Source organism: Carcharhinus amblyrhynchos, chromosome 8 (genome assembly GCF_965287045.1).
Source record: "Carcharhinus amblyrhynchos chromosome 8, sCarAmb.v2.hapA, whole genome shotgun sequence".
NCBI lineage: Eukaryota > Metazoa > Chordata > Chondrichthyes > Carcharhiniformes > Carcharhinidae > Carcharhinus > Carcharhinus amblyrhynchos.
In genome coordinates this window covers 92,709,755-92,735,314 of record NC_137331.1, presented here as the reverse complement: position 1 = coordinate 92,735,314, position 25,560 = coordinate 92,709,755, and the positions used below count along the sequence as shown (strand labels likewise).

Here is a 25,560-nt window from a genome sequence, read left to right as displayed (position 1 = left end):
TCATGTGAGACCTTGTCGAAAGCCTTCTGAAAGTCTAAATAAATCACATCCACTGGTTCTCCTTGGTCAGCTCTACTAGTTACATCCTCAAAATATTCCAATAGACTCATCAAGCATGATTTTCCTTTTATGAATCCATGCTGACTTTGTCTGATTACATCACTGCCTTCCAAATGCCAAGTTATGAAATCTTTGATAATAGACTCGAGCAACTTCCCCAGTACCGGACATTAGGTTCACTGGTCTATAGTTCCCTGTTTTCTCTCTACCTCCCTTTTGAATAGCGGGCTTGTATTAGCTATCCTCCAATCTGTAGGAAGTATTCCAGAGTCCAAAGAATTTTGGAAAATAACCATCAATGGATCTATTGTTTCCTTAAGTACTCTGGGATGAAGATTATCAGGTCCTGGAAATTTATCCACCTTCAATCCCATTGATTTCCCCCAGACTATTTCTCTAAAATGCTGATTTTCTTCAGGTTCTCACTAAAACATGTTTTTCTCAGCATTTCTGGTACATTATTCATGTCTTCACTTGAGAAGACTGAAGCAAAGTACAAATTTAATTCCTCAGCCATTTCTTTATTCCCCGTTATGAATTCTCCTGTTTCTGACTGTAAGAGACCTACATTTGTTTTTGTCAATCTTTTTCTCTTTACATAGCTATAGAAACTTTTACAGTCAGTTTTTATGTTCCCCACTTCCTTATTTTCATACTCTATTTTTCCCTTCTTAATCAATCCCTTAGTCCTCCTTTGCTGAATTTTAAACAGCTCCCAAACCTCAGGCCTGTTGCTTTTTCTTGCCATTTTGTATGGTTCTGCCTTGAATCTGATATTATCTCTAATTTCCCTTGTAAGCCATGGTTTGACCACAGTTCCCTTACCACTCTTGCGCCAAACAGGAATAAACAACTTCTGGAGTTCACTTATTTGTCCTTTAAACAAATGCCTGTCAACTGTCTTTCCTTTCAGTAATTTTTCCAATCCACATACCATCATAGTTACCTTTATTGAGATTCAGGACCCTGGTCTCAGAATCAACTACATCAGGATCCACCTTGGCAAAGAATTCTACCATATTATGGTCACTCATCCCCAAGCGTTCTCTCACAGCTAGATTGCCAACTAATTCTTTCTTATTGCACAACACCCAAGTCCAAGATTGCCTGTTCCCTTGTTGGTTCTTCAATGTAATGCTCCAGCAAACCATCCTGCATGCACTCCAGGAATTCCTCCTCTATTATACTGTGACTAATTTGACTCTCTCAATCTATATGCGGATAAAAGTTGCCCATAATCACAGATGTTCCTTTAACACATGCATCTCTGATTTCCTGTCTGACACTTTTCCCAACATTACCACTTCAATTTGATGGTATGCATACCATCCCCACCAATGTTTCTTTCCCCTTGTTGTTTCTTAACTCGACCTATACGGATCCCACATCATCTATGCTTATATCTTTCCTCAAAATCATATCAATATAATCTTTAATCAACAATGCAACTCCACCATCTTTTCCTTTCCACCTGTCCTTCCTAAACATTGAATAGGCCTCAATGTTTAGTTCCCATCCTTGCTGAATAAAAGTAATTGCTGCAGATGCTGGAATCTGAAACCAAAAGAGAAAATGCTGAAAATCTCAGCAATATCTCTGATGGAGGTCATTCTAACTCAAGATGTAGGCCCTGTTCTCTCGCCATAGATGCTGTCAGACCTGCTGAGATTTTCTAGCATTTTCTGATTTTGTTGAGGAAGTTTAAAATGTTGGGTTGGGGATTGAGGGTCAGTGTACAATTACTGGAAGGAGGATTCAGGGAATTAAAGTCTGTTATTCTCCCCTCCTCCTCACCCAAACATCTTCATTTCAGCTTCTCTGCCGTTTGGCCATTCACACCCTTTATTCTTTCTGTGGACAGCTATTAGCAGTCTTTTCCCCTGGCTTCTGTGGCTGTGACTTATCTTTCATTCCCTCACCCTGCAGTATGGACATCTCCCACTTTCTATGCCAGCTTTGACAAAGGGTTGTCTGGACTCGAAACGTCAGCTCTTTTCTCTCCTTGCAGATGCTGCCAGACTTAATGAGACTTCCCAGCATTTTCTCTTTTTGTTTCCCACCCTTGCTCACCTTGAAGCTAAGTCTCTGTAATGCCAACTATATCATACCCCTTTACATCTACCTATGCAACTAATTCACCCATTTTGTTTTGAATGCTCTGAGCATTCAGGTACAAAACTTTAAGGTGGGCACTTCTAACATTTCGTTTCCCTTTCCTACTAATTTTACTCCATTTTTATCTGACTTTGGCCCTTGATTTCTTTGCCTATCACTTTCTTTATTCTCCAGAGCTAAAATTTCAGGTCAGTGATCATTAAGTATCATAGACCAGAAACGTCAATTTTGTTTCTCTCTACAGAAGCTGCCTGACGTGTTGAATTTTTACAGCACTTTAATTTTTTATTTCAGCACCCACAATAATTTACTTCCTTACTATAACACCCCTGTCTGATTAACACTTTTGCAGTATTAAAGAAACAGCAATTTTTTATAAGCCGATAACTGAATGGATCAGCAGAATTTTATGCCCTCTACCAGCATGTTTGCAGGTGAGGGGGCTGTAAAATCTCCTGAATGGCTTACTCGCCACCCTCCTTCTCCCCCAGACATGTCCACTATTTAATGTAGGACAGGTGAGGGCTACAATGGGGTTCATCCCAATTGAGGCTCTTAAATAACATAACATAAGATAAGAAATAGGAGCAGGAGTAGGCCATCTAGCCCTTCGAGCCTGCCCCGCCATTCAATAAGATCATGGCTGATCTGTCGTGGCTCAGTTCCACTTTCCCGCCCTCTCCCCATAACCCTTAATCCCTTCTCTTATCAAAAACCCATCAACCTGCTTCTTAAAAATATTTAGCGAGGCAGCCTCCACCACTTCAACGGGCAGAGAATTCCAGAGATTCACCACCCTTTGAGTGAAGAAGTTCCTCCTCAACTCCGTTCTAAACCGCCTCCCCTTTATCTTGAGGCTGTGCCCCCTAGTCCTACTGTCTTTTTTGAGCGGGAAGAGTCTCTCCACCTCTATCCTATCCATCCCATTCATCATCTTATACGTCTCAATGAGATCTCCCCTCATTCTTCTAAACTCTAACGAGTACAAGCCTAGTTTATTCAGCCTCTCCTCATAGCTCAATCCCCTCAACTCCGGTATCAGCCTAGTAAACCTCCTCTGCACTCCCTCCAGGGCCAAAATATCCTTGCGCAGGTGCGGCGCCCAAAACTGCACACAGTACTCCAGCTGCGGCCTCACCAATGCCCTATACAGCTGCAGCAAGACCTCCCTACTTTTATATTCAATCCCCCTCGCTATGAAGGCCAGCATCCCATTCGCCTTCCTGACCACCTGCTGCACCTGCAAGCTGGGTTTTTGCGATTCATGCACAAGGACCCCGAGGTCCCTCTGCACCGTCGCCTGCTGCAGTTTTTCGCCACGTAAGTAATAGTCCTTCCTACCATTCTTCCTACCAAAGTGGACCACCTCACACTTGCCAACATTAAATTCCATTTGCCATTTCCTGGCCCATTCGCCCAGCCTATCCAGATCCTTCTGCAGACTCTCCACACCCTCCGCACAATTTGCCGTTCCCCCAATCTTGGTGTCATCAGCAAATTTCGACACCCTGCACTCGGTTCCCTCCTCCAGATCATCTATATAAATGGTAAATAGCTGAGGCCCCAGCACCGACCCCTGGGGCACCCCACTAGTCACCATCCGCCAATCCGAATAGCACCCATTGACCCCCACTCTCTGCCTCCTATTTGACAACCAATCCTCTATCCACGCTAACACCCTACCCCCAACTCCATGTCCCCTGACCTTCTGCAATAACCTCTTGTGAGGTACCTTGTCAAACGCCTTCTGAAAATCCAGAAAGACCACATCCACCGGCTCTCCTCTATCCACTGCCCTAGACACATCCTCATAGAACTCCAGTAAATTTGTCAGACACGACTTCCCTTTAATGAAACCGTGTTGCGTCCGCCCTATCAAGCAATTCCCTTCAAGATGCCTCGCAATTTCCTGCTTAATGATGGATTCTAACATTTTACCTACCACAGACGTTAAACTAACCGGCCTATAATTCCCCGCCTTTTGCCTGGCACCCTTCTTAAACAACGGCGTAACATTAGCCGTTTTCCAATCTTCCGGCACTTCCCCGGAATCCAGCGACGTCTGGAAAATAACCACCAAGGCATCCACTATCACCTCCGCCATTTCTTTCAGAACCCTCGGATGCATTCCATCCGGTCCTGGGGACTTGTCCACAATCAGCCCCTCCAGTCTGTCGAGCACCACCTCTCTAGTAACAGTAATGTCATTAAGACCCTCCATTCCTACCACCTTTCCATCGCTAACACCCGGCAAATTATTCACGTCCTCCTCCGTGAAGACAGAAACAAAAAAGTTATTCAAGACCTTCGCCATATCCCCATCCCCTACCACTAGCTCCCCTTTCTCATCCTCTAAAGGACCAACGTTCACCCTAGCCAGCCTCTTCCTTTTTATATATTTATAAAAACTCTTGCTATCCTTTTTTATATTAAGTGCTAGCCCAGCCTCATAGCTTCTCCTACCCTCCTTTATCAACTTCTTTGTCAATCTTTGTTGACATTTAAACCTTTCCCAATCCTCTTCTCGCCCACTGCTCTTAGCTACTCTAAATTCCTCCGCTTTTAATTTAACACTTTCCTTCACCTCCTTCGTTATCCACGGCTTATTACCTCTCTTCCTACTGTCCTTTTTAACCATCGGAATAAATTTCTGCTGAGCACCAAGAAAGATCTCCTTAAAGATCCTCCACTGCTCCTCAGCAGACCTACCTTCCAACACATTCCCCCAGTCCACATTCGCCAATTCTTCTCTCATCCTACCATACTCCCCTCTATTCAAACAAAGGACGCGTGTCCGGGAACCCACTTTCTCCTCCTCCATCTGCACCAGAAACTCCACCATACAATGATCACTCTCTCCAAGAGGATCCTTCACCGCAAGGTCCCTAATTCTACCCGCCTCATTACATAGCACCAGATCCAAGATAGCTTGCTCCCTCGTCGGCTCCAACACACACTGTTCAAGGAAATTATCCCGGCAGCATTCCAAGAACTCCTCCTCGAGCCCACCTCGTCCAACATGGGTCGACCAATCAATATGCAGATTGAAATCTCCCATAACTACTGCCGTCCCATTCCTGCACGCCGCACTTATTTGCGTGTTAACAGCCCGCCCCACCTCCAGATCATTATTCGGGGGCCTATAGACGACACCCACCAGCGTCTTCCTCCCTTTGCTGTTCCTAATCTCCACCCACAACGATTCCACGTTCTGCTCTTTGGCTCCGATATCATCCCTTGCTACCACCTTGATACTATCCTTAATCAGCAGAGCTACGCCACCCCCTCTTTCCTCCTGCCTATCCTTCCTAAACACTTGATAGCCCCGTACATTCATATCCCAGTCCCTGTCACCTTGCAGCCACGTCTCTGTAATGGCCACCAGATCGTATCCATTTGTGTCGATCTGCGCCACCAGCTCATCCACTTTATTCCGAATGCTTCGTGCATTCAGATAAAGCGCTTTCATCCCAGCCTTCACCTGGACCCTATTTGCCGTAACGCCACCAATTGGGACATCCTCGGCCTCTTCCCTTACCTGTACCCTATCCTTAACTTTGGACCTCGTAGCGTCACCTACCCTCGCACCCTCCCCCCCCCTAATTAGTTTAAAGCCCTGTCTACAGTCCTCTTTACTCGATTCGCCAACACTCTGGTCCCAGCACGATTCAGACCAACCCCATCCCGCCCGAACAAGTCCCACCTACCCCAATACTGGTGCCAATGCCCCATAAATTCGAACCCATTCCTCCCACACCAATCCCTGAGCCACCCATTCACTTCCTTTATCCTGTCAACCCTACGCCCGTCTGCACTCAGTTCAGGCAGTAGCCCAGAGACGACCACCTTGTCGGTTCTACTTTTTAATTCCATTCCCAGCTTCTCATACTCCCTCCGCAGATCCTCAGTCCGCACTTTGCCTACGTCGCCGGCACCCACATGTACCACAACGACCGGGTTCTCACCCTCCCACTCCAGGTTCCTCTGCAGCCCAGCTGTGACATCCTGTACCCGAGCACCAGGCAGACAACACACCCTTCTGTGCACTTTGTCATTGTGACAAAGGACAGTGTCAATACTCTTCACCCCACTATCTCCAATCACTACTACGTTCCTTTTCCCCTTCTCTTTGCCTATGTCCTGCTGCATCACTGTACCGTGTGCAGTTTGCTCACCAACCTCACCTGCCTCGTCCTCTTCCAGACTGGAAGCAAGAACCTCAAACCTGTTATGCAGATTAAGAGGCTGAGGCCTCCGCTCCTCACCCCCCTTCCTCCTCCTCCCAGCAGCCCCCTTTTGTCCCTGACCCTTAGATTTAGCCAGTCTAGGGGCACCCTCTCTCCCCCTGATGAGCCTCAGTGTCTGTAGCTCAGAGGCCAGCTCATCCACCTTGAGCTGGAGCTCCTCCAGCAACCTGCACTTACTGCAGACATGGTCACTGGGAAGGACCCTGGGGTCTGCCAGTTCCCACATCATACAGAAACCACACATCACATGCCCCTCCATTATTCACTGTAATTTTTTATGGGAAAAAATTTTTTTTTCCTTGTTTCTTGCTGTAGTAGTTTTGAAAAAATTTTTTTTCCTTGTTTTTTTTTTCAAACAAACTCACCTGGCCTTTTTTCCTTCCAGCCCTTTTTGATATTAAGCCCTATTAACTCACTCTGCTTCCCCCTCACTCCGCTGCCCGCTCAGACGCTGCCCGCTGTCTACACCAGGCCTCCTTTTAAACCTGGCGCTGATTTAAAGCAGGCTGGTCCACAAATGCCTTTTCACCACACCCTCAGAATTCTTAAAGCAGTAAATACAATAAATAAATGCTTTAAACAGTTCTACAAAGAGTAAAGTGCTTTAAACTTATTTTAAACAGGTTTTTAACAGGTAAAATCTTAGCTCTGTCTCTCTCTCTCTCAGCTCCAGCAAACAATGGAAGGCTTCACCGTGTGGCCCCTTGATAATTAAGCAGGCTGGTCCACAAATGCCTTTTCACCACACCCTCAGAATTCTTAAAGCAGTAAATACAATAAATAAATGCTTTAAACAGTTCTACAAAGAGTAAAGTGCTTTAAACTTATTTTAAACAGGTTTTTAACAGGTAAAATCTTAGCTCTGTCTCTCTCTCTCTCAGCTCCAGCAAACAATCTAATTAATGGCTGCTCCACATCCTGCCTCAACTTTGAAGCTGGCCATTGATCTCTCCCTGCTTTGGTTTGATGTGCAACTGCTGTTAAATGATATGAAGATGCTGGTGTTAGGTTAGGGTGGGCACAGCAAGAAGTGTCACGACACCAGATTAAAGTCCAACAGGTTTATCTGGAATCACAAGCTTTCAGAATGCTGCTCCTTCATCAGATGAGTCTCATCTGATGAAGGAGCAGTGCTCCAAAAGCTCGTGATTCCAAATAAACCTGTTGGATTTTAACCTGGGGTTGTGAGACTCCTTGCTGTTATGAGGCAAACTGATTGATGATGCAAGATAATGTGTTATAGGGATGAACTTCAGTGGCAAGAACATCAACATCCTACCCATTAATTATGCTTTTATTTTTAGAAATTGGTTCAGAAACTTCAGAAAGAGATCCAACTATTGCAGGATGAGCTGGCTATGCACAACATACTGGTGAGATGGTTAAACTTTCATCTTTCAAATATTTACATTATTCTTTGATTGCACAAGTGACATGAAAGAAAGTTAGACGGTGATTGTGGTCCAATATGTACTCTTTAGGGGGAAATGTAGAAGCAATAAGTTCAGGGAACATTAGATGTCCAGGACAATTCAGGACTGGATGAGAAAGAAGAGAAAGGCTTTTAGCAAGTCCAAAGAGAGCAATTCAGCTATGGCCCTAGCGGAATATAGGAAATGCAAAAGAGAATTTAAAAAGCAATTAGAAGAGCATGGGGATGTGAAAGGGACTTGCAAACAGGATTAGGCCAAATCCTAAGATAGTTTATAAACACATTAAAGGGAAAATGTTAATCAGGGAAGAGTAGGGCCCATTAGAGACCAGGGGTCAATCTGTGTGTGAAGCCACAAGACATTGGAAGGATGTTAAATGAATACTTCCCTTTGGTCTTCACTCTGGAAAAGGAGACCTTAGGTATGGAATTCAGGAAAGGGATTCTGACGAATTTGCACAGTTTGATATCGCAAATGAGGAGGTATTGGAGGCCCTGATGGGCTTAAAAATGGACAAATCCCCAGGCCCAGATGAATTGCGTCCTAGGCTGCTGTGTAAAATTGTAGGAGCTCTGACACAAATTTTTAATTCCTTTCTAGCCATGAGGAAAATGCCAGAGGACTGGAGGACAGTTAATGTAATTCCACATTTCAAGAAGATTAAAAGTTTAAAGTTCATTTATTACTGTCACAAGTTGGCTTATATTGACACTGCAATGAAGTTATTGTGAAAATCCCCTAGTCGCCACATTCCAGCGCCCTTTTGGATACACTGAGGGAGACTTTAGCATGACCAGTCCACCTAACCAGCACATCTTTCACACTGTGGGGGGAAAGTAAAGCACCCGGAGTACTGCTGTGAGGCAGTAGTGCTAACCACTGTGTCACCATGCTGCCCCAACTGGTAGAGATGAACCAGGCAATGACAAACCGGTGGGTCCTATGTCAGTGGTAGGGAAACTATTGGAGAAAATTCTGATGGAGAAAATTAATATCCACTTGGAAAAGCGTGTGTTAATTAGGGATAGTCAGCATAGATTTGTCAGAGGGAGGTTGTACCTCCAAATTTGTTAGAATTTTTCAAAAATGTGATCAAGCATGTGGATGACAGAAGTTCAGTTGATGTAATTTTAGCAAAGCATTTGGCAAATTCCCACTTGGAAGACTGACTGAGAAGATTAAAGTGCATGGAATTCATGGAAACTTGATGAGATGGATCAGAAATGTTTTAGTAATAGGATGCCAAGGTTAGTGGTAGAAGGCTGCTTGAGTGATTGGACTCCAGCGTCCAGTGGTGTACCACAAGGATCAAAACTGGGACTCTTCTTGTTTGTTACATAAACAAATAATATAAATAAAAATGTGAGGGGAAAGTTAGGCAAGTTTGCAGAAACTCCAAGTTTCATAGAACATAAGAAATAGGAGCAGGAGTAGGCCATCCAGCCCTTTGAGCCTGCCACACCATTCAATAAGATCATGGCTGATCTGAAGTGGATCAGTTCCACTTTCCTGCTTTCTCCCCATAATGCTTAATTCCCTTGTCTATCAGAAATCTATCTACCTGTGACTTAAATATATTCAGCGAGGTAGCCTCCACCACTTCAATGGGCAGGGAATTACAGAGATTCACCACCCTTTGAGTGAAGAAGTTCCTTATCAACTCTGTTCTAAACTGCCCCGCTGCCTTATTTTGAGGCTGTGCTCTCTAGTTCTGCTATCCTTTCTAAGCGGGAAGAACATCCCTACCTCTACCCTATCTAGCCCCTTCATTATCTTGTAAGTCTCTATAAGATCCCCCCTCAGCCTTCTAAACTCTAACGAGTACAGTCCCAGTCCATTCAATCTCTCTTCATAGGCTAACCCCCTCATCTCCGGTATCAGCCTGGTGAACCTCCTCTGCACTCCCTCCAAGGCCAATATATCCATTCGCAAATGCGATGACCAAAACTGCACACAGTACTCCAGTTGCGGCCTCAACAGTGCCCTGTACAGTTGCAGCAAGACCTCCCTGCTTTTATATTCTATCCCCCTTGCTATAAAGGCCAACATTCCATTTGCCTTCTTGATCACCTGCTGCACCAGCAGACTGGGTTTTTGCGATTCGTGCACAAGGACCCCCAGATCGCTCTGCACTGAAGCATGCTGCAGCTTTTCACCCTTTTAAATAATAATCCCTCCTACTATTATTTCTACCAAAGTGGATAACCTCACATTTGCTAACATTATACTCCATCTGCCAGGTCCTTGCCCACTCACTCAACCTATCCAGATCTCTCTGCAGACTTTCTGTGCCTTCCATGCAATTCACTTTTCCATTCATCTTCGTATCATCAGCAAATTTTGTTACCCTACACTCAGCCCCCTCCTCCAGATCAACTATGTAAATGGTAAACAGTTGAGGCCCCAGCACCGATCCCTGCGGCACTCCACTAGTCACCAACTGCCAACTGGAAAAGCACCCATTGATTCCAACTCTCTGCTTCCTCAATCCATGCTAACACCTTACCCCCAACTCCGTGCTCCCTAACCTTTTACAGCAACCTTTTGTCCCAAGGTAGGCTTGGATTGTTTTCTTTAGAACAGAGAAGGCTGAGGGGGGACATAATTGAGGTGTATATGATTGAGGGGTATGGACAGGGTGAGTGGGAGCAGCTGTTTGCCTTGGTTGTGGGGTCAATCATAAGAGGACATAGTTTTAGGGTAAGGGACAGGAGATTTCAAGAGGATTTGAGAAAAAGATTTGTCATTCAGAGGGTGGTTGGAATCTGGAGTGTATTACCTGGGAAGATAGTGGAGGCCGGAAACCTTATAGTTTTTAAAAAAATATTTGGATGAGCTCTTGGAATATCATAAGTGCAGGAAAATGGGATTAGCATGTTTTTATTGGTAGTTATTGTCTCTGTGGACTCGATCGACTGAAGGACATTTACAATGCTGTAAACCTCTATAACTCTGTAGGAGAAAGGATCCTAATAGATTAGTAAGATTTTTAAACCATTAGACATTAAGATACTGGTAGAACTACCAGCAGTAAGTTAAATGACTTTCTAAACAAGCAAATGAGCTAACAAGAAAGCAGTTTACACACCTGAGATGTAATAAGAGATTTAAACAAGTGATTATGATTTTAAAACACATGCTGATGTTTTGAATGTATTAATGTATTTTCTACGGGATATTGTTCACTTTAGCCAAAAGCAATTTGCTGCGAAGGATTATGATAAAAGGCATTAGGGCAAAGCCATATACTAAGAGAATGTTTAAGGCTTGAGAAGATGCATGTTTATTAGTAGCGTTTCAGATGGAGAGAACATTTAGAACACTTAATCATATTTCATGAATATGAGGGTTTCATGAACATGAGGGTTTATTCACTACCCAGATAAGATGGATGCATGCCCAGACATGGAGTCATGTGTTAATCTGGTTTGGCAGTGACCTACGGGGGAACTCATGGGATCATTCATTTGAACTTTGGGCTAGCATCTGATGTTACTGGGCAACACAAAGTGGAGTCAGCCAAGACAGGAGTTAGCTTCCAGATACTATGGGCTAACAAAATGCCATTATGTCAGAGAGTAAATTATGATTGGCGAAGGAATATGACAGGTATTATTGTTGATTTATGTATATTGAAGACGATTGATTTAAAGCTAATGAAAGGTGGAAGTAATTTATAAGAAAACCTGTAATAGATCTGTTTTGAATGTATGTGTAAGATTTCATTGGAGAGGTCTAGCTGCTCTATCTCAGAGCTGCCCTGACCCTTTGGTGATTTTTCTTAGTGGTTGCTGGTTAAATAAACTTTGCGTCTTTAAGCTGAAACATTGGCTTTGTTAGTCACCATCCGCCAATCCGAATAGCACCCATTAACCTCCACTCTCTGCCTCCTATCTGACAACCAATCCTCTATCCACGCTAACACCCTACCCCCAACTCCATGCCCCCTTACCTTCTGCAATAACCTCTTGTAAGGTACCTTGTCAAACACCTTCTGAAAATCAAGAAAGACCACATCCACTGGCTCTCCTCTATCCACCGCACTAGACACATCCTCATAGAACTCCAGTAAATTTGTCAGACACGACTTCCCCTTAACGAAACCGTGCTGCGTCTGCTCTATCAAGCAACTCCCCTCAAGATGCCTCGCTATTTCCTCCTTGATGACGGATTCTAACATTTTACTTACAACAGACGTTAAACTAACCGGCCTATAATTCCCTGCCTTTTGCCTGGCACCCTTCTTAAACAACGGTGTAACATTAGCCGTTTTCCAATCTTCCGGCACTTCCCGGAATCCAGCGACGTTTGGAAAGTAACCACCAAGGCATCCACTATCACCTCTGCCATTTCTTTCAGAACCCTCGGATGCATTCCATCCGGTCCTGGGGACTTGTCCACAATCAGTCCCTCCAGTCTGTCGAGCACTGCCTCTCTAGTAACAATAATGTCATTGAGACCCCCCAGTCCTACCACCTTTCCATCACTAACACCCGGCAAATTATTCACGTCCTCCTCCGTGAAGACCGAAACAAAAAAGTTATTCAAGACCTCAGCCATTTCCCCATCCCCTACCACTAAGTCCCCCCTCTCATCCTCTAAGGGTCCAACATTCACCCTAGCCAGCCTCTTCCTTTTTATATATTTATAAAAACTCTTGCTATCCTTTTTTATATTAAGCGCTACCCAGCTTCATAGTTTCTCCTACCCTTCTTTATCAACTTCTTTGTCAATCTTTGTTGACATTTAAACCTCTCCCAATCCTCTTCTCGCCCACTACTCTTAGCTATTCTTATCGCCTCCGCTTTTAATTTAACACTTTCCTTCACCTCCTTCGTTATCCACGGCTTATAACCTCTCCTCCTACGGTCCTTTTTAACCATCGGAATAAATTTCTGCTGAGCACCAAGAAAGATCTCCTTAAAGATCCTCCACTGCTCCTCAGCAGACCTACCTTCCAACGCGCTCCCCCAGTCAACATTCGCCAATTCTTCTCTCATCCTACCGTACTCCCCTCTGTTCAAACAAAGGACGCGTGTCCGGGAACCCACTTTCTCCTCCTCCATCTGCACCAGAAACTCCACCATACAATGATCACTCTCTCCAAGAGGATCCTTCACCACAAGGTCCCTAATTCTACCCGCCTCATTACATAACACCACATCCAAGATAGCTCGCTTCCTCGTCGGCTTCAACACACACTGTTCAAGGAAACTATCCCGGCAGCATTCCAAGAGCAACTCCTCGAGCCCACCACGTCCAACATGGGTCGACCAATCAATATATAGATTGAAATCCCCCATAATTATCGCCGTTCCATTCCTGCACGCCGCACCTCGCTAGAAATGGTGGAGGTGATAGTGGATGCCTTGGTGGTTATTTTCCAAACGTCGCTGGATTCCGGGGAAGTGCCGGATGATTGGAAAACGGCTAATGTTACGCCGTTGTTTAAGAAGGGTGCCAGGCAAAAGGCAGGGAATTATAGGCCGGTTAGTTTAACGTCTGTGGTAGGTAAAATGTTAGAATCTGTCATTAAGGAGGAAATTGCGAGGCATCTTGAAGGGAATTGCTTGATAGAGCAGACGCAGCATGGTTTCATTAAAGGGAAGTCATGTCTGACAAATTTACTGGAGTTCTATGAGGATGTGTCTAGGGCGGTGGATAGAGGAGAGCCGGTGGATGTGGTCTTTCTAGATTTTCAGAAGGCGTTTGACAAGGTACCTCACAAGAGGTTATTGCAGAAGGTCGAGGGACATGGAGTTGGGGGTAGGGTGTTAGCGTGGATAGAGGATTGGTTGTCAAATAGGAGGCAGAGAGTGGGGGTCAACGGGTGCTATTCGTATTGGCGGATGGTGACTAGTGGAGTGTCCCAGGGGTCGGTGCTGGGGCCTCAGCTTTTTACCATTTATATAGATGATCTGGAGGAGGGAACCGAGTGTAGGGTGTTGAAATTTGCTGATGACACCAAGATTGGGGGAACGGCAAATTGTGCGGAGGGTGTGGAGAGTCTGCAGAAGGATCTAGATAGGCTGGGCGAATGGGCCAGGAAATGGCAAATGGAATTTAATGTTGGCAAGTGTGAGGTGGTCCACTTTGGTAGGAAGAATGGTAGGAAGGACTATTACTTACGGGGCGAAAAACTGCAACAGGCGACGGTGCAGAGGGACCTCGGGGTCCTTGTGCATGAGTCGCAAAAACCCAGCTTGCAGGTGCAGCAGGTGGTCAGGAAGGCGAATGGGATGCTGGCCTTCATAGCGAGGGGGATTGAATATAAAAGTAGGGAGGTCTTGCTGCAGCTGTATAGGGCATTGGTGAGGCCGCAGCTGGAGTACTGTGTGCAGTTTTGGGCGCCGCACCTGCACAAAGATATTTTGGCCTTGGAGGGAGTGCAGAGGAGGTTTACTAGGCTGATACCGGAGTTGAGGGGGTTGAGCCATGAGGAGAGGCTGAATAAACTGGGCTTGTACTCGTTAGAGTTTAGAAGAATGAGGGGAGATCTCATTGAGACATATAAGATGATGAATGGGATGGATAGGATAGAGGTGGAAAGACTCTTCCCGCTCAAAAAAGACAGTAGGACTAGGGGGCACAGCCTCAAGATAAAAGGGGGGCGGTTTAGAACGGAGTTGAGGAGGAACTTCTTCACTCAAAGGGTGGTGAATCTCTGGAATTCTCTGCCCGTTGAAGTGGTGGAGGCTGCCTCGCTAAATATTTTTAAGACGCGGGTTGATGGGTTTTTGATAGGAGAGGGGATTAAGGGTTATGGGGAGAGGGCGGGAAAGTGGAACTGAGCAGCGACAGATCAGCCATGATCTTATTGAATGGCGGGGCAGGCTCGAAGGGCTGGATGGCCTACTCCTGCTCCTATTTCTTATGTTCTTATGTTCTTAAATATTTTTAAGACGCGGATTGATGGGTTTTTGATAAGCGAGGGGATTAAGGGTTATGGGGAGAGGGCGGGAATGTGGAACTGAGCCACGACAGATCAGCCATGATCTTATTGAATGGCAGGGCAAGCTGGAAGGGCTAGATGGCCTACTCCTGCTCCTATTTCTTATGTTCTTATGTTCTTGTATTGTCTGAAGTTTCAGCAGTGCCTGCCACCACAGGAACCCCACCAACGGACACTATGAAAGGTTTATTTTCTTATTTTGGTCATTAAATAGTGAAAATGTCTGTCTGTAAACTAGTTATAGTGTGTTTATTTTATTCTGCTTGTCACACCTCAGAGACACAGATGTTTTTAACAATGTGATAGCCCTTCCCCATCTATATTATTTTCAAACATTAATATGTTACATAAGGATATTCAGTGATATATACCAGCTAGTCTTTCAGAATGTCAAATGATTGTGTTCCAGCATGTCTGTCATGTTAAACAATGATTATATTCCTGTTAACGGATTATAGTCAGATATTCAATTTATACATTTCAGTCAATCCTTCAGGACATCCTTTGATTATATCCAACTAATTCCCTCAGAACATGCCAATAATATTCCAGTAAATCTGTCAGATTATCTAGTGAATATATTCTAATATTTTATATTCAGAAAGTCCAGTAAATCTCAAGGTATTCAGTGATCATTTTCTAGTAAAATTCCAGATAAATTGGCCTCGCCCTCTCTGACTGCTGTGCTCCCTGGCCTTACTCATTCTGTCTTCTCTGCTCCCTGGCGTCATCCTCTATGACCACTTTACTCCCAGGCATTATCCTCTCTGACTGCTCTGCTCCCAGGCTTCATGTGCTGTGGTCATGGCCTCGATCTCCGAATGCTTTGCTCCCTGGCATCACACTCCTAACACTCTACTCCTCAACCTTGATCTTTATAAGATTTCTGCCAAGCTCTGCTAAGTTAATTCTGTCCCTAAACTTTCTCCTTCAAACTCTCTATGTCTATTTCCTCCCAAACACATGCCTTTTAACCTATGTTGTTAACCAAGTTTTGATCATCTGCTCTATTGCATCCTTATGTGGCTCACTGTCATGTTTTATTTGATAACTGTCCTGTTAAGTGCCTTGATATGTTTTTCTAATTTAACAGTACTTTGTAAATAATTAATGCTATTTTTGGGTTGTTATATTCTCTGTTTCCTACATAGACTAACCGTCGACATGGCAGCTATGATGTTTTGACTGAAAATCAAGTTCAAGAGATTAAGACTCAGGTTTGCAGATATCTGGATGGGACATTGGAAGAAATTAACGTGAGTGACTCTGCATGCTTCGAACACAATGTGTACTCAGAGAAATATACCAATCCCACAGTTGTACTGGGGAGCCATACATCATGTAAAGGTTATGGGTGGGCCCACTATACAAGTGCTGATTTTCCAACACACGTTCCCTCTTAGTGCAACTCCTGCTGTGTTCAGTGTGTTTATTGTATGGTGTATAATTGAACTTTTAATATGTGATTAGTTGTGGCTCAACGGTGGTGCTCTTACCTCTGACTCAGATGGTTGTGGGTTCAAAGTCCAGTCCAGGGAATTGAACACAGAATCAAGATAAACAATCTAGTGCTGTACTGAGGAATGGGTTTGTAACATTTTATACAATTGTGTTCTCTGATAAACCTATACTGTACAGTAATTATATCAAAAGAACAGGAGTGGACTTGTTCAGCCCCTTAGCTATTTAGGATCCTGGTTGATCTGTATCTCAGTTCCATTTAGTTCCCTTTACTCCATATAGCTTGATACCTTTGCCTCACAAAATCTTTTGATTTCAGTCTTGAAAGCACCAATTGTTCTGTGTCTGCACCTTTTTTGGGGAAGAGAATTCCACTTCTGTGTCCCTTTTTGTGGTCGGCTCTAATTTTAAGATCATGCCCCCGTCTATCTTGATTCCCCTACCAAAAAAAAGTTTATCTCTATCCATCCTAACACCTCAATCAGATCACCCCTCAATCTTCTAAACTCGGAAATACAAACCATGTTTATAAAATCTGTCCTCATAATTTAAATGTCTAAGACCCGATATGATTTTGATAAATCTGTGCTGCACCCCCTCAAATGCATCAATCATGAGATGCACAATGTATCAGCTGGGGTCTGACCCAGATTAAATAAAATTGTAGCATACCTTTCTCCCCTTTGGATTCCACTCTCCTTGAGATAAAGGTCTACATTTTGTAGTTATTTCTCAGATGTACTTTGAAACTGAAACAGATCAAGTTCTTTGGCTGCTTAATAATTTGCAGCTTGTTTGAGAGTCTGATTCTCAGACTAGCTAACGACTGATAGTCCTGATGGATCTGCTGAGTCTTGAGGGAATATGAATGCATCCCTGAAACCATCATAGGATAGAATAGAATCCCAACAGTGCAGAAAGAGGCATTCATCCTATCAAATCCTAATCCAACTAACTTGCACATCTTTGGACTATGGGAGGAAATCAGAGCACCCGGAGAAAACCCACACAGACACAGAATGTGCAAATTCCACAGTCAGTCAGTCAAGGCCGGAATTGAACCTGGGTTCCTGGTGCTGTGAGGCAAAGTGCTGACTACTAACTCACAGTGTTGTCTTAGATCACATGACTGCAGAGTTAACAGCTATGAGGGCCAATCAGTCTAGTTAGGGTATGGGAGGCCATTGTAATACAATCAGAAGTTGATAGTGGCCGTTGAGTTTCAATCTTCCCTTTTGCCCAGTATGAAACATGCAGGCAATCTGACAATTCCATGCTGTTTTGATGTTGGCCCATCCTTAAACAATAAGATAAGTGGATTCCAAAATGGCTAAAAGCTACATTCATCTATGCCCATATTTAATTTGGTACTCACCAGAGACTTGATACTGTCTATAAGCTCAATGCCCAGAAGTCACATGACTTGCGACAGCCACCTTAACATTTTAATTGTGTCTGATTTTTAGAGGTATTGTTTGAAAGTTCATAATATGCCTTGTCTGGGCATAATACGAAGTGCCAATTGATAGCATTCCTTTTGTATCTGCTCTGTATATCAGCAGCTACTGTTAAAACTTTTTTTCTTATTAAAATATACTTTATTCGTGAAACATCTGAAAGAATGTTACAAACATTTCAAAGTGGCCGTAACACACAGTGCAATAACATTCAGGCTTTCTAATTGTTCTCAGTCAGAGTTATAATTCTGGTGCTGCAATTAGCCGCTGCACCGCTCCACAAAGTTTGGAGGAAAGGCGCTATTTAGTGAAGGTTCCTACTCCTGATTACTATCCAATGTCCCCTGTTGGTATGTGCAAGTGTACAGATTTTGAAGAATTGCAACACCTGAACTGTAACTCTAACTGAGAACAACTAGAAAACCTGAACATTATTGCACTTTGTGTTATGGCCACCTTGAAATGTTTGTGATGTTCTTTCACGTACAAGTAAAATATATTTTAACAAGAGAACAAGTGTTCATACCCACTTGAAGACTTTTTTGGTTAATCATAGACCATTTATTGTTAACCATAACTATATACATACCAAAGTGCTGCCATGTTTGGCTGTTGCCTCCATGCCAGCTCCTTCCAGACTCTACTGTTCTAATTGACTGGGATGTTTCTGCAGCCTTGTTTTGAACTGCTGCACATTGGAGGGAAGACAATCAGAACTAGTCCCATCAGTGGTAGCATCACTCTACTGCTTGGTCAGAAAACTTTCCTGAGAATAGCCATGGAGAATCTGTGGGCAGAACTAGGCTGCTGTCCCAGCGTTTTGAATATACTGATTCACATCCAAGTTGCAAGTAATCAGTCAGTGCCCTGCTCATATTCACTATTTTAAGCAATCACTTGCAGCTGATTGACAGCTAACTGCCACTCCACTGACAGGCAATTTCTGTTAGCTAACTTTCAGTTTCTTTCACAATTTTTAAACCTCCAAGTTAAATCCAAAATGTTAAACTAAGATTCAATTTGAAATATGGAACCAATACTTACCAGAGAACTTCCACTGTCTCCAAATTCCCAGCTTTTACATTCTCTTTATGCTACACTCCTTTTACAACCATTCTGTGCAAATACTTGGTTATGGGGATAGGTTATGGGATTGTGGTCTTGATGGGGCCAAATGGCCGCCTTCTGCACTGTAGGGATCCTATGATACTCTATTATTGAATTGGGAGACTTGCTTGAGGGATTGACAACTGGTGTTGAACATGAGAAATGATCCAGCCTAGATCTGTGAAATTTGTAGCACACACTTCCAATATGTGTCACTGATTAGCATAATCTGGTAGGGATTATTTACTGGACCAATAATCCAGACCACCATGAGAACAACATGAGGAGCGGCATGGTGGCACAATGCTTAGCACTGCAGTCTCACAGCACCTGTGATTTGGGTTTGATTCCCAGCTTGGGTCTCTGTCTGTGTGGAGTTTGCACGTTCTCCCCGTGTCTGCGTGTGTTTCCTCCAGATGCTCCAGTTTCCTCCTGTAGTCTGAAAGACGTGTTGGTTAGATGCATTGACCCAAACAGACACCGGAGTGTGGCGACTAGGGGAATTTCACAGTAACTTCATTGCAGTGTTAATGTAAGCCTTACTTATGACTAATAGATAAACTTTACTTTTAACTTGAATGTATTAATAAAAAAAAAGCCAAAGGCATCCGTGCTTGTTAACTGAATGGTTAACAGCCATAAAGACCTTTTGTGTGGTGAACTGGTCGCTGGGTCACAACTCCCTGGGTGCTCTTATCTCCAATGTAAGAACACCTGTAAGCGAGTTATGGAGATGGCAACATTTAAACTGTCAATTGGGAAACTGTAATTGACTGCCATGACCTCTGGAGGCTGACTGGAAGGGTATAAAAGTAGGGAGGTCTTGCTGCAGCTGTATAGGGCATTGGTGAGGCCGCAGCTGGAGTACTGTGTGCAGTTTTGGGCGCTGCACCTGCGCAAAGATATTTTGGCCTTGGAGGGAGTGCAGAGGAGGTTTACTAGGCTGACACCGGAGTTGAGGGGGTTGAGCTATGAGGAGAGGCTGAATAAACTGGGCTTGTACTCGTTAGAGTTTAGAAGAATGAGGGGAGATCTCATTGAGACGTATAAGATGATGAATGGGATGGATAGGATAGAGGTGGAGAGACTCTTCCCGCTCAAAAATGACAGTAGGACTAGGGGGCACAGCCTCAAGATAAAAGGGGGGCGGTTTAGAACGGAGTTGAGGAGGAACTTCTTCACTCAAAGGGTGGTGAATCTCTGGAATTCTCTGCCCGTTGAAGTGGTGGAGGCTGCCTCGCTAAATATTTCTAAGACGCGGGTTGATGGGTTTTTGATAAGAGAGGGGATTAAGGGTTATGGGGAGAGGGCGGGAATGTGGAACTGAGCAGCGACAGATCAGCCATGATCTTATTGAATGGCGGGGCAGGCTCGAAGGCCTAGATGGCCTACTCCTGCTCCTATTTCTTATGTTCTTATGTATTGGAAGAGGCAACAAGAAATGAAAAACTCAGCTGGACGACAGAGGGCCCAAAGAAAACAGAGGCCAGCAAATGATGTATTTTCTCAGCCTGCTGTCTTCCTCTACAGCAAACGCAGCGGAGTCTGCCATGCTAGGGTGGGGCTGCTCAGCCACACCAGGCAATGCTTAACACGGAGTCAACCATCACGGCATCAATCATCTTATGAGATGGAAGTTTGCTTCTGCAAAAGAAATTTTGGCCAGACAATTAAGTTGCAATATTAAAAAAACAACTGTAGTGTTTGTATATGAATGATTCATTTCAAAATAACCGTTTGACCAATTTTACTTTCAAAGATCACAAATCTCAGGCAACTCCGTGAGTCTTTTACACAGTTCAAGATAATTTTGCAGTAAGTATTCTTTCTTTTGCTGTTTTTGTCCTAATACTTATGTTCAATGAATTGTGATGATTTCTTGGATATCGAACACACCCAAGATAGAAACAAAGGAAAGCTCCCTCTAACCTGTATCAAACGTTTGCAATGCAGATATAGCATGATTTAGATACAGCATGAAAAGTCATAGAAACCCTGCAATGCAGAAAGAGGCCATTCGGCCTATCGAGCCTGCGCCAACCACAATCCCACCCGGGCCCTACCCCCACATCCCTACATATTTTACCCACTAATCCCTCTTACCTACACATCTCAGGACACTAAGGGGCAATTTTAGCATGGCCAATCAACCTAATCTGTACATCTTTGGACTGTGGGAAGAAGCCAAAGCACCTGGAGGAAACCCACGCAGACAAGAGAATGTGAAAATTCCACACAGACAGTGACCTGGGCCGGGATCGAACCCAGGTCCCTGAAGCTGTGAAGCATCAATACTTACCACTGTGCTACCATGCCGTCCCATGGTAGCTTCCTCTACTTTCCAATGAAATCTTCTGCACTGTAGAGACCCTATGATATTCCCAGGCCAAATACTCCTCTTGTTCTAGTCCGTCCAGACATTTGGGTCAGATATGGATTGATACAAGGTAAAGTTCTCTATGCATTACTCTATTGAACACTCCTATGTCAGATGGTATATGGTTAGATATAAAGTTCCCTTTGCACTGCCCAAACAAAGGGTCCTAGGTCATGTACAGCACAAGTTAGGAGTAAAGTCCCCAGTAAATTGTAAAATCAAGCACTTTCAGCTGTTATTTCCTTTGTCTACACTACACCAGTGACTGTGCTTTAAAAATACTATATTGTTTCAAAACACCTCTTGTTAAAAATCAAATCATATTTAACTAGGTGGGCTGGAGTTTATGCCCCCAAATCAGTGGTTAGCACAGCTGCCTCACAGTGTCCGAGACCCAAGCCCAATTTTGGCCTTAAGTGACTGTTTGGAGTTTGCATGTTATCCCCATGTCTGCACAGGTTCCCTCTGGATGCTCCGATTTCCTCCCACAGTCCAAAGATGTACAGGTAAGGTGGATTGGCCATGGTTAATTGCACCATGGTGCCCAAAGATGTGCAGGCTAGGTAGATTAGCCATGGTAAATGCACAGAGATAGGGTGGAGGGGATGGCCTGGTTAGGATGCTCTTTCGGAGAGACATTTCAGACTCAATGGACCAAATGGCCTCCTTCTGCATTGTAGAGATTCAGTGGGATTCTATGAACTCAAAATCCAACTCATGGGCTTCCTGTCACCTACCTACCCACACCCAACTTGTATAAAATTTTATTGGGGGTGAGGGAGGTGCTGGCAGCAAATTAGGGTCCACATCTCCTTCCAGGCACTATTTTACCCATGGCAAGGGAAGGCCCATGTCAAGTGGGTCACCTCCCTCCCCCATCCTTTCAAACCTTTCCCCACATCTTACTTAATTCTCTTGCAGAGACCTGTCAGTCTGACCCTGCCAAATTGCGCCACCACCACCACCACACCAAATTTTGCACTTATCCTGGTGCATGGCTCCAGTGATGATCTCCAGTGGTTACCTCTCCTGTCTGCTGCTGCTGGAACTACAGAGGTGGGACTTCCTGTTCCAATTAGCTGTTAGACTAGCAGCCATGCTGTAATTTTCCCGTGGAAGGGCTTGCCCACACTGACCTTTTTAGACATGTGGTGACATGGGGACCATGGCTTCCTGTAAAACACTGAGGTTTTTTAATAAGGTAACAGAAAAGGATTACGAGATTAATTCCAGGGATTAGGGACTAATGTTACATGCCTAGATTGGACACGTGGGAATTGTGCTCCTTTGAGAAAAGAGAAAGCTGGGAGGAGATTTCCTAGATGTGTTCAAAAACAAGAGGGACGTAGAGAGAGTATGTCGAGAGAAACTGTTCCCTTTGTAGAAGTGTCAACAATTAGAGGACATAGTTTGTTGAATGAAACAAAGACAGCACAAGGAGTGGTTATATCTAGACTGCACCACCTGAAGTGGTGGTGGAGGTGGATCCAATCTTGTCTTTCAAAGGCAATTAGAGAAGCATTTGAAGGGGAAAACTCAGAGTTGAAACCCTGTCTCTCCTGCTGCCTCTCTCCCTGCTACTGTCCCTGTCTCTACTGCTGTGTCTATCTGCTACTGTCTCTGCTCCTGCTGCTACCTCTCTCTACTTGTGTCCCTATTCCTGGTTCTGTCTTTGCCCTTTTTGCTTTTTAACTTCATGGCTTTGGCTGATGCTGGAGCCTGTCCAATTCCAAATCCCTATCCACTAACTTCTCCAACCTATGTTTCTTCAGCTGTCTCAGACACAGCCTGCAGTTGTTTCTGCCTCTGTTGCTGTTTCAGCTTCTATTTCCCTTACTGCTGTCTTTTTCTCTGCCTCAGCAAAATTCAGCCAAAACCCTGACTTTAATTTTATATTTTATGTTATTTCATGTGAAGGCAACAAGGGCAAGAAATTGAGACTGCATTACGGAAGAAATATATTCTAATTGATAAAACGAATAGAGCAACCAGCTATACCCCTGAGCCGGTGAGTGTAAGGAAATAGACATGTGAATATTGGTACAGAAGTAGGCCGTTCAGCCCATCGAGGCTGCTCTGCCATTCACTGTGAACATGGCTGTTGCATATTATTTCATTCTTTTTTGCTATAATTATTTAACTGTTTTCTATAAAATGAGATCCAATATTATATTCTGTGCTTTCAAAGGCAAGAGGAAGAGTCTGGTGAAAGCATATTTTAATTTCCGTTTTATAGGAATTTAAGAAACAGAAAGATTTTCAGCTTATTATCCTGGGTAGGTTATTTGTGAGCTCACTTGAGCCAATAGATCAGGGAAGACCCTTTCAAAAGAAAACCTGCAAACCTAAATATCCATTATCTTTTATCGTTATAAAAAAATTTCCAAATCCCTGTAAGTCATTCCCAGAGATTGATTATAAGAAACAATTACACCGGCCACAACATCAGCCAAGGGTTTCTTTTATAGTATTCTATTACATGTATGAATATTGGCAATTGTTTTTTCAATACCTGGTCATTTGGTGCTTGCAGGTTGTGGCTGAAACAGCTGAAGAAATACCTGTTGGAGAAGTTAGCGGAGAGGGATTTGGAATTGGACAAGCTCCAGCATCAGCTAAAGCCAAGAAGTTAAAAAGCAAAAAGAACAAAGACGTAACCAGGTTAGAAACTATGCCTGTGATTCTCCCATCCCGCTGCGCTAATTTGTTAGGGCCGGATTTCCAGCGGCATCTGAGTCACATCAGAAATCAGCTGGGAGGCGAGGTCAGCATTGAAATAATATTTAACAAAGTATTTAAGTACGATTAGCGAGCCCGGAACTGAATTCTCCAGGTCTGCTCGCATCTTCCACCCTGTCAGAGTGTTTCACTCCAGTAGGGATGAGAGTAACTCCTCACTAACGGGGAGCTAGCACCCCAACCCCGCTGGAGTGAAGGGGAGGGGCAGTTGAGAGCCCCCAAGGATTTGGGTGGTAGTGGGATGATGCTCTTGGGCATGGGCAATTTGGAAGTGCCAACCTGTGCCCATAGCAAGGCGCCTTAGCCCCACCCTTTGGCACTGCCCTATGCCCAGGGGGCACCTTGGCACAGTCTAATGGGCATGGGGCAGTGTCAAAGTGTGGGGTTAAGACGCACTTTGGTTGAGGGGTCCCGCTGCCACTCTGGCATTGGGATTGATGGGAGAAGGAGGGAGGCCAGTGATCGGGGTGGGCTGGCAAGGGAGGGGATCTGCCTATGGAAGTGTTTGCACTATGGGAGTTGTGGAGGGGATTGGCACTGCCAGGGGGTGGGTGGCTAGAGATTGGGGCTGTTCCGGACTGGGGGCGGGGGGTCAGGGCTGGCCTAGGAATAAATAGGGGGGCTGCAATCGGGCTGTGGGAAGCCTTGGGAGGGGGCAACGTTGCAGAGGTCCCGAGCTGGCCAGCAAATGGGAAGTTGACAGTTCATGACTATTGCACGTGCTCAAAGGCCTGCTGGTTTCAGCCTCCCGAGCAGGAATTGGCCCCGTCCACCGATTTATAATGATATTTACACTAGTGACCTCTGCATTGGATAGAGTGTGGGAGAATCTCGTGTGAACTCCCACTGAAAAGCATGAATTATTCCAGTTATCCAATGATTTCAACACTTTTTTGGGGGGATAATTCCAACCTATCTGTTCTTTTATCATGCTTACCTTTCTGCTTCCTGAGCAATCTGCTTAGGCAAACTTTTCACATCATCTTTTTTGCGTTGCCACAGTCTTCCTCTTGTACCAATCATTCTGGAATCATATGGTGCAGGAAAAGGCACTTCAGCCCATTGTGCTTATGGCAGCTCTTTGAAAGAACTATCAAATTAATTCCTCTCCCTCATTCTTTACGCAGACCCTTGCAAATTCTATTGCTTTTGTTGTAGGAATGCATCCAGTGACATCTAGACATTTAGACTTGCCCATGCTGTCTTCAGCTGAAAACATTTTTCCCGATAAATTTCTGAAAACGTGAGAATAAAGCAACACAGCAAAGGAAACAAGACACTTGGGACATGACGGAATAGGGCAACCAATGGGATATTTCTTATGCCATCAGACTAAAGGATTAAGTAATAAACAACAGGGAATGATTGAGAAATATCTTCCCAGCATTTAGCCTTAACGATAAGAATCCATTTGGGTAGAAATTAGAAACAGTAAGGAGAAACAGTCACTGATAGGCATAGTCTGTAGGCCGCCAAATAATGGCATCAATGTGGGGCAAGCAATAAACAAGGAGATAACTGATGCATGTAAAAATAGTACAGCAATCATTATGGGGGAGTTTAATCTGTATGTCAATTGGCCAAAGCAGCCTTGAGAAGGAGTTCATAGAAT

General features: G+C 44.2%; 1 protein-coding gene across 4 annotated transcripts in view; it reads left to right on the top strand.

The window, feature by feature from the left end:
- kif9 (kinesin family member 9) overlaps positions 1-25,560 on the top strand; it is a 107,158-nt gene that overhangs the window by 43,119 nt on the left and 38,479 nt on the right. For all 4 annotated transcript variants that reach the window (XM_080194495.1, XM_080194493.1, XM_080194494.1 and 1 more), the window contains 5 exons: positions 7,727-7,795; positions 15,959-16,063; positions 20,592-20,647; positions 23,127-23,217; positions 23,743-23,870. In XM_080194495.1, the coding sequence (XP_080050621.1) occupies positions 7,727-7,795; positions 15,959-16,063; positions 20,592-20,647; positions 23,127-23,217; positions 23,743-23,870 (449 nt within the window). The remainder of the gene's footprint in view (positions 1-7,726; positions 7,796-15,958; positions 16,064-20,591; positions 20,648-23,126; positions 23,218-23,742; positions 23,871-25,560) is intronic.